A 13,423-nucleotide genomic window follows, 5' to 3' on the forward strand; every position below is an offset into this window, starting at 1 on the left:
AGAGTCTTCTTTATAGGAAACTTCCATTTTCACAAGTTGTTTTTAGTAGATACTTTCTTTGTCTTTGATTTTGTAATGCTTAATTAGTGTATAGCACAGCCTTGAATCCCTATGAAGCAGTTATACTCTGCTCACATGAATTTGCTATGAACTGGAATCAGGTTGATGGCAACTAACAGCAGCTGGAGAAAAAAAGTCCTGAACTCAAATCCATGATTGCCTCCAATCTCCTGTTGGGGCTTTCCACTGACATAACACAGTCTAAACCCATCAGAAGAGAGTTATTGTTATAGTCCATCTGTAAGGATTTAGTTTAAGAAGCATATGAGGAACATCTCTGAACAGGCCTTGGACTAGACTTTGTAATAAAAGGATAATTACATAATTACTGTTGTCAAGTTTATCATGAAAAAGACATAAACAAGTAAAATATCAACATTGTTGTTGTTGTTGTTGTTGTTGTTAAGTGCCGTTGAGTCAGTTCCGACCCATAGCGACCCTGTACAGGGTTTCCGAGGGTGTAAATCTTTACGGGAGTAGAAAGCCTCATCCACATAAAATATATTAAAGTAGTGGTGACCAGATCAGGTGCCAAATCCTATGCTAAGTATCTCTTATGAATGCCATGATATATCCTTCCCCCAACCTCTTGTGAAAAGTACTGATAAAGGCAACTGTGTGCTCTACTAAGGGGCTTGCATTTGATATCTAAAATACGAGGGACCATAGTCTTGAAGATGATTTAATATCAGAAGAGGTGTTCAGGTAAGGATACATCATTCACTGTACTTATTCAATCTATATGCTGCACAAATAATCAAAGAATCTGGGCTATATGAAGAAGAGTGCAGCATCAACATTGGAGGAAGACTCATTAACAACATCTAAGAAGATTTGAAGCTCTTACTGAAGAAGATCAAAGACCATAGCCTTCAGGATGGATTATACCTCAACATAAAGAGAACAAAAATCCTCACAAGTGGACCAATAAGCAATATTACAGTAAGTGGAGAAGAGATTAAAGTTGTCAAGAATTTAATTTTACTTGGATTCATAACCAACATTCATGGAAACAACTGTCAAGAAATTAAATTATGTATTATATTAAACAAATGTCCTGAAGACACTATCCTCAAAGTGTTAAAAAGTAAAGTTCATTGCTTCATACCTGAAAACTCACACTGTATATTGGAATAAGCTCACAACTGGGCACTAAGGAAGGTGTGTCTGGGCTCTGCCTACCACGATTGGCTCAGACAATAACTTCATTGGTCTGGATCACACCTCTTCTTAAAGTTTAGCTCTGCATGACATTTAAACTCTCTGCTTACTTACCACTTAATATTCTTTACTTCTTTCTATTGATATATGGGAAGGTTATAGTGAGTATAAGTTTTTGAATGTTCACTCCATGACATGAACTAGAATAGGCCATTTGTAAATATTTATTCACAGGACAACTCCATAAAAATTATTACTGTTTTGATTTTACAAACTGTAAAAACTTGAACTTAAATAAGACAAACTATTTTACAACTATTGGATCTATATCTTTCTCACACCAAAGTCTATGTTCTTTCCTCTATGAAACACTTAATTTAGTTTTCTCAGTTACATCTTCCATTGAAATAACATTTTAACATCTATTTCATTGTTGATCATAGGAAGTCTGCATTTTATTCAATTCCTCATTTTTCTAAAGTGATTCTTATGTCTGGCAAAAATAAATAGTTCAATGTTATTGGAAGAAAGCACAGAACACTTTCTAATACCAATTGAATAATTACATATTTGTCTATTTCTTTTTAGAAAAGAACAGAAAAAAACCCTCCATATCATCATCCCCCACACACAAAAAAACACTACCTAAATATTATCATAGTAGACAAATTTGATGCCTAATTTAGTTGATAATTGTTCTGATATTGATTTTATGCAAAAGTGTCAACTAATGTGTGACATCATATCCATCAGTGTAAAAGCTTTGGATTATTTTTCAAGGTTTATACACAATCAAAAAATCAGTTATAAAATTATAATATCATATATCTCACTCTACCAAATAACATAAAAGTTAAAGTTAAGGTGGTGCAGCAAATTATCTACTGTCTCTGATAGCCATAATCAGCAATGACCACCCAACAACATTTCTGTGTCTGGGTAAGAGAAGGTGGGAGAAGATACTGATAGGATGACATGACACAGTTATGGATGTTAGCAGAGTTCATTGTCATTGTAAGAACTTGAAACTCTAGCATGTGTATAAAATGAGCCATCTCAGAAGCAGGAAGGGGGTTCTTACTACCATCAAAGAAGAATAAGCAGGAGTGGAGCGTGACTTTTGGACCCCAAGATCACTGCATTGAACTTCCTTGACCCTAGAACAAAAATCTGTGACACCAGAGGAGTGACAAATCAGCAGCAGCAGCATTAAGAACCAGAGTAGGAGAAAGAGCAGTGGTCTTTACAGCCCACAGAGCAAATAAAGCTGAGGGACTTTGGGCTGAGGCTCATAGGGAAGTGTTGTGTCCTATGGGCATTTATTAGCAGATGCATTGAACAACTATGCCTTGAGCATTTTTGACCCCAAATTGTTAACTTGTTAATTTCCCTAATAGACCCCAGAACTGTGACTATGGTGTCTGCTTCTTGTGTATGCATTACAATGGCTTATTGAACCCAACTGAGGAGCAGAGTGAGTTTGGGAGGAATGGTTGGTGTCACGTGTTTTTGCAGCTAACAATAAAAAAATTTAATTAAAAAAATTATTTAACAATAAAACATTTAATTAAAAAATCCTTTCCTACTTTCTCTGCCTTTCTACTGTGTCCATCCTTTTTTATATTTTTAATATTTATTTTTATTACTGTTAAAGGTTGCAGTGGTTGTGTGCCAGTGAGTCAGTTCTGACTCATAGTTACCCTGAATAGAGTTTCTGAGTTTATAACTCTTCACAGGAAGAGCAAGCCTCATCTTTCTCCCACAGAGCAACTAGTAGAATTCGAGCTGCTGACCTTTTGGTTAGCAGCCCAGCTCATAATCCACTACACTATCAGGGCTCTTTTGCATATATATATAAATTTAAGGAGCTCTGGTAGTGTAGTGGTTACGAATCAGGCTGCGAACTGCAAGGTCAGCAGTTCGAAACTACCAGCTGTTCTGCAGGAGAAAGATAAGGCTTTCTGCTCCTGTAAAGGTTTACAGCCTCGGAAATAGGGTCACTATGAGTCGGAACCGACTCCACGGCACATAAAAACAACATATGAATAAATTTATTTTACTCGTAAGAAAATATCTACCAAATATCTACCATTTGACATTTTGACAATGTACAATAATCCCTCATTTTTAGTCCAATTTAATCACTATGATTATAGCCCAGGAAATATAATGAAAACATAGTGTGTTGTGTGCACATGCGTGTTTGTGTATGCTAAGGACCTAAGTCACAATCAGAGTTCAGGAGCTCCACCCTTTCTCTGAAAGTCACAGCTTTAGGGTCTGAATCTTCCTCAATGCCCTAAGTTCCATAGGATAGCACCATTGCACAGCGTCAATGAACTACTTACTGTATGCAGGCCATCAACAGGAAACAGCAAGATATTCACATAGCAAAAGTACCTATGATGTGATTTTCAAAAGATTATTGTTGTTTTTCTTTTATTAGTAGTTTTATGAAAAATATATCTTAAATAAAACCGTATGCACAAGGTTTCCGAAGCCATAAATTTTTACAGGAGCAGAAAGCCTATATTTTTCCCGCAGAACAGCTAGTAGTTTCGTACTGCTGACCATGAGATTAGTAGCCACAACCAGAGCTCCTTAGCAGTAGAAAAACCAAATACATAGATCCATAGCACCAGGTAAAGAATATTAAGACAATTACAAAGTGCAGAAGAAGAGGTTGCAAGGAATGATTATAAAAAGCAAGAGATTAGGTTGGAAGTGCTAAGAGCATGATACCATAGGAAGTCTCAAAGATGCCTGCTGAGGACAAGTAAACAAATAACTAAACAGTGATACAATAAATGCTGCAATGTAGGCAAGAACACAGCACTAGGGCATCAAAGCAGCTTACTACCTAAAGAAGTCAGAAAACACTTCAGATGAGTAAGAGTGTAAATTGTACAGACTCTATACAATTTCTATATTTTTATTATAAAATGACAGAGGGCACTTCCAGGAAGAAAGCAAAAAGACATATTCAAGGAATGGTGAAATGGTCTATTTGTTATTATCGTTGTTAGCTATCCAGTGGGCTCTGACTCAAAGCAACCTTACATACATAAAAAATAAAAATAAAAAGTTTGCTCTGTCCAGTGGTCTTAAATAATGATGAAAAGATAAGAAAAACAGATGATGGATGATACATTCATTCATTCACTGCTAAGTTTCATATGCTAGAAATACATTAATATAACCAATAAAACATAGTTTTCATGATCTAGTTTCATTTTTGGAATAACGTGGGCATTGTGGTAAAAATAATTTTTTCCTCATGTAGCAGAAAATTTTAATCGAATAATGACAAGAGCATATTTCTATTTTGAAAAGAACAGTCTGGCAACTCCAGTATGCTGGAATGAGAGTGAAAAGAGACTTTGGAGTAAAACATTTGACAGTGTAACATTATTCAGGTGAGAAATCTAGAAGGTCCAGACTCAGACAGTGACCAATAAGGGCAGCAAGGTATAGACAGATCAGAGAAACATTTAGAAGGGAAAATCAAGACAACATTCTTCACACTCATGAGAAGTTAGTGTATATTTGTTCTATAAAAAAATACTTTTGAAAGTAGAAAAATGGAAAGAGATGAAGTGGAACAGCAATTTATAGAATTACTTTTTAAGTACTTCATTCTCTCTTCTCCTTTACCCTTTAATTGACATATCAATCCTCATATAAAAGAAAGAGGACTTACAGACGGAGTTTTTATGGCTACTGTCCTTGCTGGGCAGCATCTTGACTCCTCTTGACTTCAGTTCAATTGCTTTTTTCACTGGAAGAGACAAAATAAAGTGATTAGTAGGTACGATTTGAAGAGAGATCATAAAACAGTGTCATATCTGATAGCATTGCCAGTCATAACTGCTTCTTTACCAACCTCTAGAAAACGGGACATGTTCTAAGAGGTTAATGATGCTAAGCAAATAAAGTATAAGAGCTTGTGAATAATTAATGCAAGGCTATGAAGCAGCAAGACCATATCTTATAGCAGTATGAGAAGCTAAAAATAATATGTGGTACAGTTTACCTTATACATCCAAACTCATTTACAACTGGCAATGGCAAATTCTACAAATCATTATCATTTTACCAAAGTGCTCAGTGAGCTTACATTCTAAACTTATTTGTAGCAACTATAACACTTTCACAATTTGCTCTAGCCATGAAAAAATTTAGATAAAAATGCAAACTTCTCATTCATATATTAATATATCCATTCAGTAACTTAGACCATACTTTACAGCATTCATTCAATCAATCCCCAACAAACAGGGATTGATTGGAAGTTAATGTTGAAAAGTATGGTCTAAATGCTGGGGATAAACAGTTAAATATAAGATCACTTGTCTTTCCAGGGAGTCTCTAGGTGGTGCAAACAATTAATGCTCTCAGCTGACAAGCAAAAAGTTGGAGGCTCAAGTGCCCCCAGGGATACTTTAAAATAATAAAATCAAAGCCTAGAAAAGTACTTCCAAAAACCAATCACTGAAAATCTTGTCAAATGAAGTTTGATTCTGACACACATGAGGTTACCATGAATTTCAGTCAACTACACAGCACTGGCAGTCCTCCTGAACACTTACATACTATAGGCAACACCAACAGTATATGTGATACTGGGTTCTAAAGTCATCATTCTAAGAGTTAAATATGTTGCTTGATTGTTGAGCCTTCACCAAACATCTTAAGAAGATAAACTTTTCTAGTCATTTCTGGGGTTAAAAAATGTGGGAAGGCATTTAGTGGGAAGAAATCAGAAAGTAAGCTGAAGCCCTAAAATAGCTTCTGCTTAGCTTTGTTACTGACCGTTTTAAATATTCTGGTTTGCACATGTGAGATAGGACCTAAAGTAGATGAAAACATGCAGCCTTGTATACAAATCTGAGTCAATGACTTAGTAGCTACGTGATCCTAACTTACTTAACTCTAAGTCTGTTCATCTATTTAGAAAATCATGATGGTAACAAATGCAGAGACACAAAGTTGTTTAAGATTGCCTAGAGTTAATAAATGTAAAGACTACAGCACAACATAAGAGGCTCAATCAATGACAATCATTACTTTTATAATATTTACATTCCCATGACTATCCTAAAGTTGGCCACAGGAATTTCCTTTAAGCATTGTCCTTTTGTTACTGACCCTATTATCTCTCAACTTTCCCTTTCATTTTGTCACTAAATATACTACCACACTGAGACCAGTTCTTTTGAGGTATTGTATCTCAGAGTCCCTAATCCCACTTGTCATCTGGCTTCCTCACTGTGAGTCTAAAATCTAAAGCACTTGGTTTCTGGAAGGCTGCTGTCTACAGCTGGAATCTTAACCCCATTTTGAATCTTTACCTAAGTTCAGAATTCATTTAAAGCTATGTATGGAATCCTGTTGTGGCACTGTAGGATAAGCACTGGACTGGTTAAAGGTTGGCAGTTCAAACCCACCTAATGCTCTCAGAAACCCCACACAGGTTCATTATGAGTCAGAATTGACTCAATGGCACACTACAATAACAAGGAGTCCGTCTGTGACCCTGTAGGATAAACACTGGACTGGCAATGTACTGTTGCAACCATTTTGAATTTTACTTGCATGTGATATTGTCTGATGATTTCCGCATTTTGTTGGGTCACCTCTTTTGGAATGGACACAAATATAGATCTCACATATTTTGCCATGTTATTAGGAGGGTCCATGCTTGGCAAAGTGGACGATCAGTGAAAAAACAGAAGATCCCAACAAGATGGATTGACACATTGGCAGCAGCAGTGAGCTCAAATGTAACAGCAATTGTAAGGATGATGCAGAATAGGGCAATATTTCATTCTCTTGTGTATAGGGTTGCTATGAGTCAGAACTGACTGGACAGTACCTAACAACAACAGGAGTTGGAACCTACTCAATGGCACTTTAAAACAATAACTGCAATGTAGCCTATGAATGGTGTAACACTGGGTTGAGATGCTCTAGACCTAATATTGCTCAATTTGTGAATTGTTTTCTCCCTTTATAAACCTCTTTGCCTTAATTGTAAACATTTTTTCTGCATGTCAACATTTTGATGGCAGCTATGGTGGGATTCAAAGAGGTCTTACCTCTAAAGACCCTAGAGAAATGTTGACAGGCCTATTAGAATCCTATGAGCTCAAACCACCTTCATGGCTCTTGAGTGCTGTCTCTAGGGAAGCAATATTGAATATCTGCTCTCTTTACAATGAGGTTCTATGAGGGCTATTACTGATTCCTTCTATCTCCTTTTACTTTTAGTTCACTATCTCAACATCTTGAAATATGGCTGTTCAGTTCAGCCACTGTGGCTATTTGGTCCAGCATGAGTTACTTTCATTTTCCAAGGTAGCACATTAAGGTCTTTTCTTTTCCCTTAGGCCTCCAAAACAGTTTTTGTTTTTTAAGGTGAGTAAGTCTCCAGTGCTGGTTTCAAGGCAAATCACAATAAATCATGTGCATATACTTGCCATCTTTGTGAGAGGAAGATAGCATCTGCTGTTTTGATGAAAGACAGTGTTTGCTATTCTAGTGAAAATGGGCAGTGCCTAATGGCAGTAGGCACTCCAGCTGAAACAAATGGAATCACTTTTTTTTTTTTTTTTAATGATACCAGCAGGTGTCCAAAATAAGACAGTAAAATATCCTTCCTGTAAAATACAATCTTGAGATTTACTAAACTACATAAAGAATTATAATCTCAGGCACCTGACATTTCTCTTCTGCCCCTTCGAGGCAGCTAACTTTGTCTCCACTTCCTACTATAATTTTCCTTTTATCTCTTTCTCTAAAGAATTAACTTTGGAAGATTTTAGAATTCATTTTTATAAAGTCTTTCAACGAGGATTCCCTTATTTATATCAACAATTCCATATAAAAATCAGGCAAAGGGAAGTCCTTCTAATCAGAAAATTTAAAAAACAAAAACAAAACTGATTTTAGTCATAAAGAATCAATAGGAGGCTTACAAGATTAGGAAAATTAGACTTCCACATAACAACTTTCTGAGTTCACCCCAAAATAAAAACAATCAATAAAAAGCAAGAGAAACAAAATAAAAAGGCCTTTAAGACAAGCTTATACTGAGCAGTCATGAAGAGACTGTGAATTCCTCTAAGACATATATGTAATTTTAACTTTAAAAAACTTTTAAAATATGCTTGATAAATGTGCCTGAATTTTCCAATACCTATACACTGGTTTGGGGTTTATATTAAAAACAAAAACAAAAAAAAACACTACTAGTTTTATGGTTTCTGACTTAAATCTTTCCACTTTACTGCTTTTACCAGATGGGAACTGTCACTGATTGAATTGTGTCCCATAAAATATGTGTCAGTTTGGCTGGGTCATGATTCTCAGTGCTTTGACAATTATGTAATTATGCAATGAGGAAGTTAAGTGAGGATTCCCTGTGATAAACCAGTAAAAGGATTAAGGGATGGATGAAATATCCTTAATCCCATCACAACCCTGATCCAATGTAAGGAGTTTCCCAGGGATGTGGCCTTCAACACCTTTTATAGTATAAAGATAAGAGGAAAGAAAAATAAGCAGAAAAAGGGGCCTACTGTGGCATTATAAGAACAACATTAGATGGCTAACCACAAGGTTGGTGGTTCAAACCCACTAGCCACTCCATGGAAGCCCTATACAGGGTCACTATAAGTCAGAACTGACTTGATAGCACTTAACAACAAACAACATAAACTAACACTAAGAAAGAAGAGCCAGAAGTGCAATGTGATCTTTTGGCCTATGGTCCCTGTATTGTGAAGCTCCTAGAGCCAGAGGAAGGTTGATTCCAAGGCACAGAGATATCTACAAGGAATGCTGGGTATACAGATGATGAAAGGAGACAAAAACCTTTTCCCAGAGCTAGCAAGAAGAGACAGCCTTCCCCTAGAGTTAGCACTCTGGGTTTGGACTTCAAACCTCCAAAACTGTGAGAGAATAAATTTCTGCTGTTGAAGCCATCCATTGGTATTTCTGCTATAGTAGCACAAGATAACTAAGACAGAGACAATTCCTTTGACATTGCTTATATTTGACTCATCAATTTTGTCATCAAAATCTGACCTACAAACTCTAGATTCATCATCTAAGAAGAGAAGGACTAAGAACTGGTGGCCAGGAGCAGACTTGCAGAATGTGCCCTTTGGAGATGTAAATTATTATATATACCTGAGTGGGTTTTTTTATTTGTGTGTTTTTAAAAAAAAGCTAAAGTGGATAGAGAGAAATCCTTTTAACTGATGGTATATGGAGGGGATTATAATCAATGTAATGAAACAAGTTATATGAATTGTTGAATGTGAAACTGATGATGTGCCCTGTAAACTTTCACTCAATCCACAATAAAAACCTTAAAATTAAAAAAAATTTAAAAATCTGACCTACAAGAAACTCCCTTTGCTAACCCAAATTTAACTCTTTTGTTGATGGCTCATATTTACAGTTATTTTAATAGTTCTCTTATTGTTATTAAATGCCATCAAGACAGTTCTAGCTCATAGTGACACAATGTAGGGTTTCTAAGGAGTGGTTCGTGGGTTTGAACCATTAACCGGTGGTTAACAGTCAAGTGCTTATCCTACAAGCAGGATACGCTGAGTACTTCCTCCACTGTTTTCAAGACTAGCACTTTCCCTGAAGTTATGTCATCACAAAAACCTGAAGCCATGGCCTGTAGACTAGATCAGGATGAGTGGTAAACATTTCATAACCTGAGATATGCTCTGGGGATACTATAAAGCATAAAAGCTTTCTTAACTCGTCTGGGACTCAAAATAAAAATAGTTTTCTAATGCCTGAACTCATGGAGGTCTTACTGATTCCCTCTGTAAATGCTGTTATTAAAATTCAAGCCCATCAACCTAGAGGTCTCTCAAACAGAAAAAAATCAAAGGCTCTGACATAGTTGACTCAGTTATGAAATGGATTATTTCTTCTACCCTCCTAGCTCTTTGAATGATTTCAAGGGCAGCCCAAATTCTTTGGCCCACCATAAAAATGAGGGAAGGAAAGAAGGCCACATAACCACACTGGTGACTAATGGGATCTAAGAAGAATCTTAACCTTTTCCTCTACTGCACGAAATTTAAGAAAGCACCATAATATTCATGGACAACCTTACAATACCCTGCCCTAGAATATTAAAGCTACAAAAATTGTAGAGATTACGGGTCCAAGGCTTTGGGACAAGGGTTACCTGTTCCAGATTTCGAGACTTTGAGTACTTGTACATGTTTTGGGTAAGTTCTTAGATTGTATATGAAGAAGATCTTCAGTAATTTAAGGTTAGTGTACTTGATTGGGAACAGTTTTGAATCATGTAGCTACTTTTCTGTGTGTGTTTGAGTGTTGGCTTATTTTGCATTGTATTATTTTAGGAGTGTTATGGTGCTTATGATCATCACAAAATAGAAGGCCATAGGGAAAAACACAAGCAGAGGTCCTGTTGTTTGATCCAGCTCCAGAGACTCAGTAAGTGTGTGGTTTTCACTCAATATGGTGTCCACATGGACAAAAAATGCACTGGGTCACCTAGAAAGATGGATGTGATTTTGAACTGAGGACTTGAGTTCATTGTTACAGACACTTTGTGAATCCACCTCACTGAGGATCTTCCTCTTTTTTGCTTATTTTTCTAATTCCTTAACCATGACATCCTTCTTATAAGACTAGTCTCACATGAAAACATGTCCAAAGCATGTGAGAGGAAGTCTTGCCTTTTTCATTTCTAAGGAACATTCTGTATTTAATTCTTCCAGGACAAATTTGTTCATTCATTGCCAGAAGGGCAATCCAGGACACAGTCAATAATTTTCATCAAACTAAAATTTAAAGGCACCAATTCTTCGGTCCTTCTTATTTATAGTTGAGTCTTTGTATGCATATCAGGCAAATATAAGTACCATTGTCACTCATTCCTTAGTCCTTAAAGCAATATCTTTGCCTTTTCCAAAATTTATAGAGGTCTCTTGTAGCAGAATCACCCAATGTAACACATGGTTTAGTTTCTTGACTGCTCATTCCCTGTGGGTTGACTGTGGATCCAACTATAATGACATCCTGAACAACTGCAATATCTCATTACTTTATCATGATGTTGCTTATTGGTACAGTTGTAAACACTGTTGTCTTCTTTAAGTGTAATTCATACAGAAGGCTTTGCACTTGATAAGTGTTTCAAGTCCTGTTCATTTTTAACAAGCAAGGTGTGTCATCTGCATATTGCTATTTGTTAATGATTCTATTCCAATCTGGATGCCACATTCTTCTTCATAAACACCAGCTTCTCAGAACATTTGATCAAGCCTACAGCTTGACTAAGTACAATAAGAGGAAATAACCCTTACACCACCTCTTCTGATTTTAAACCATATAGTCCAGTACTTTCTTATTCTATACAATTAACTGCCTCTTGGCCTATGTAGAGATTCTGCATGAGAACAATTAAATGTTCTGGATTCCTATTATTTACAATTTTATCTATAATTTTTTATTATCTACACAGTCAAATGCCTTTGCATAAAAAAAAACAACAACAACAAAAAAAAAAACAGGCTACTTTCATCCAAGATCCATCAGACATTCCACATCTTCCTCAGAATCCAGTTTAAATTCAGGCAGTCCTCTGTTGATGTACTGCTGAAACCATTTTAAAATTATTTTCAACTAAATATTATTTATGTGTTACATTACTGATATTTTTGAACAATTTTGCATTCTATGGGAACTGCTTTCTTGGAATGAAAATAAATATACACTCATCCAGTTGGTTGGTCAATTAGATATTTTCCAAACTTCTTGACATAGATTAGTGAGTGCTTCTAGTGTTTCATCTATTTGTTGAAATATCTCAGTTAGTATTTCACCAATTCCTGGAGTCTTGTTTTTGCTTTGTTTGGTTTTGTTTTATTTTTGTCCCGATGCTTTCAGTGCAGTTTAGACTGCTTCCTTCAATAGGATATATTTTTATCATACGTTACCTCCTGAGATGATTGAACACTAAGGAATCATTTTTGATTGTGTGACTGTTACTTACATCTTCTTTTGTTGCTTCCTTCACCATTCAATATTTTGCCTACAGAATGTTTCAATATTGCAATTTGTAGCTGGAATTTTAACTTTTGTTCTTTCATCTTGAGAAATGACAAATGTGCTCTTTCCTTAAGGCTTTCCAACTTTATACAAATCCATCTCATTGGGTGTTTTCCTCTTTTTTTGCTGACCCTCCACTTTACCAAGCATAATGTCCTTCTCCAGGAACTGGTCTCCCTGATAATATTTCAGAAATTGGAGAGAAATCTGGTCATCTTGGCATCTAAGGAGTATTCTGGTTGTGTTTCTTCCCCTTGTCGGTGACCAACATAGTCACAAATAAAAGTGCATGTCTGCTTGTGTATTCCCATTGAGTCTTAGTTTTGAACGGGGGTTTGCCCTGAGGGGACCCAACCACTTGCCTTGATGACTCCTGGGCAAGCAACTTGCTTGTACTTGAATTGATCAGTCAGACTGCCGTTATTGTTTTGTATTTTTCCTGTGGGTCTTTCTTTCAAGAAGTATCTTCTGTTCTTCTAGCCACTCCAGGATGGTCTGCTTGTCCTTTCAAGTGGAAATTTCCCACCTCAGAAGATTCTGGATGGGGTTCAGGATTTCACCAATAGTCTTAGGTAATGCAGAGGCTCTGTAGGAAGCCTCCTTCACTGGGCACCTTGTAGCCCCATTTTAGGTATTCCATTCAATTATAGGCAGACTGACTTTCAAGTTTTCTATGGTGATATTTCTGGCTATTCCTTTCTCTCCCCCTCTCATCTTATGTTCTTTTGATATGTTAATAGCAAAAATCAATCCCTTGAAGGACATCAATCTTAGAAATGTAGAGGATGAGTGAAAAACAGGAACACCTTAAAGGAGATGGACTGACATTGGTTGCAACAGTGATCCTAAAGAGCAACTGTGAAGATGGTACAAGACTGGAGAGTTTTTCCTGCTATTGCATATAGGGTCACTATAAGTCAGAGCTCATTTGACAATACCCAAGGAGCTCTGGTAGTGTAGTGGTGACGAATCAGGCTGCTAACAGCAAGGTCAGCAGTGTGAAACTACCAGCTGTTCCACAGGAGAAAGATGAGGCTTTCTGCTCCCATAAAGATTTACAGCCTCAGAAACCCTGTACAGGGTCACT

General features: G+C 36.5%; 1 protein-coding gene across 1 annotated transcript in view; it reads right to left on the reverse strand.

Annotated features, from left to right (window-relative positions):
* The window catches only part of CSMD1 (CUB and Sushi multiple domains 1), a 2,529,117-nt gene that overhangs the window by 1,170,358 nt on the left and 1,345,336 nt on the right, over positions 1-13,423 (reverse strand). The window contains exon 6 of the mRNA XM_006866725.1: positions 4,922-4,999. Coding sequence (XP_006866787.1) covers positions 4,922-4,999 — 78 coding nt within the window. The remainder of the gene's footprint in view (positions 1-4,921; positions 5,000-13,423) is intronic.

The sequence above is a fragment of the Chrysochloris asiatica genome, unplaced genomic scaffold (genome assembly GCF_000296735.1).
Source record: "Chrysochloris asiatica unplaced genomic scaffold, ChrAsi1.0 scaffold00095, whole genome shotgun sequence".
Classification (NCBI taxonomy): domain Eukaryota; kingdom Metazoa; phylum Chordata; class Mammalia; order Afrosoricida; family Chrysochloridae; genus Chrysochloris; species Chrysochloris asiatica.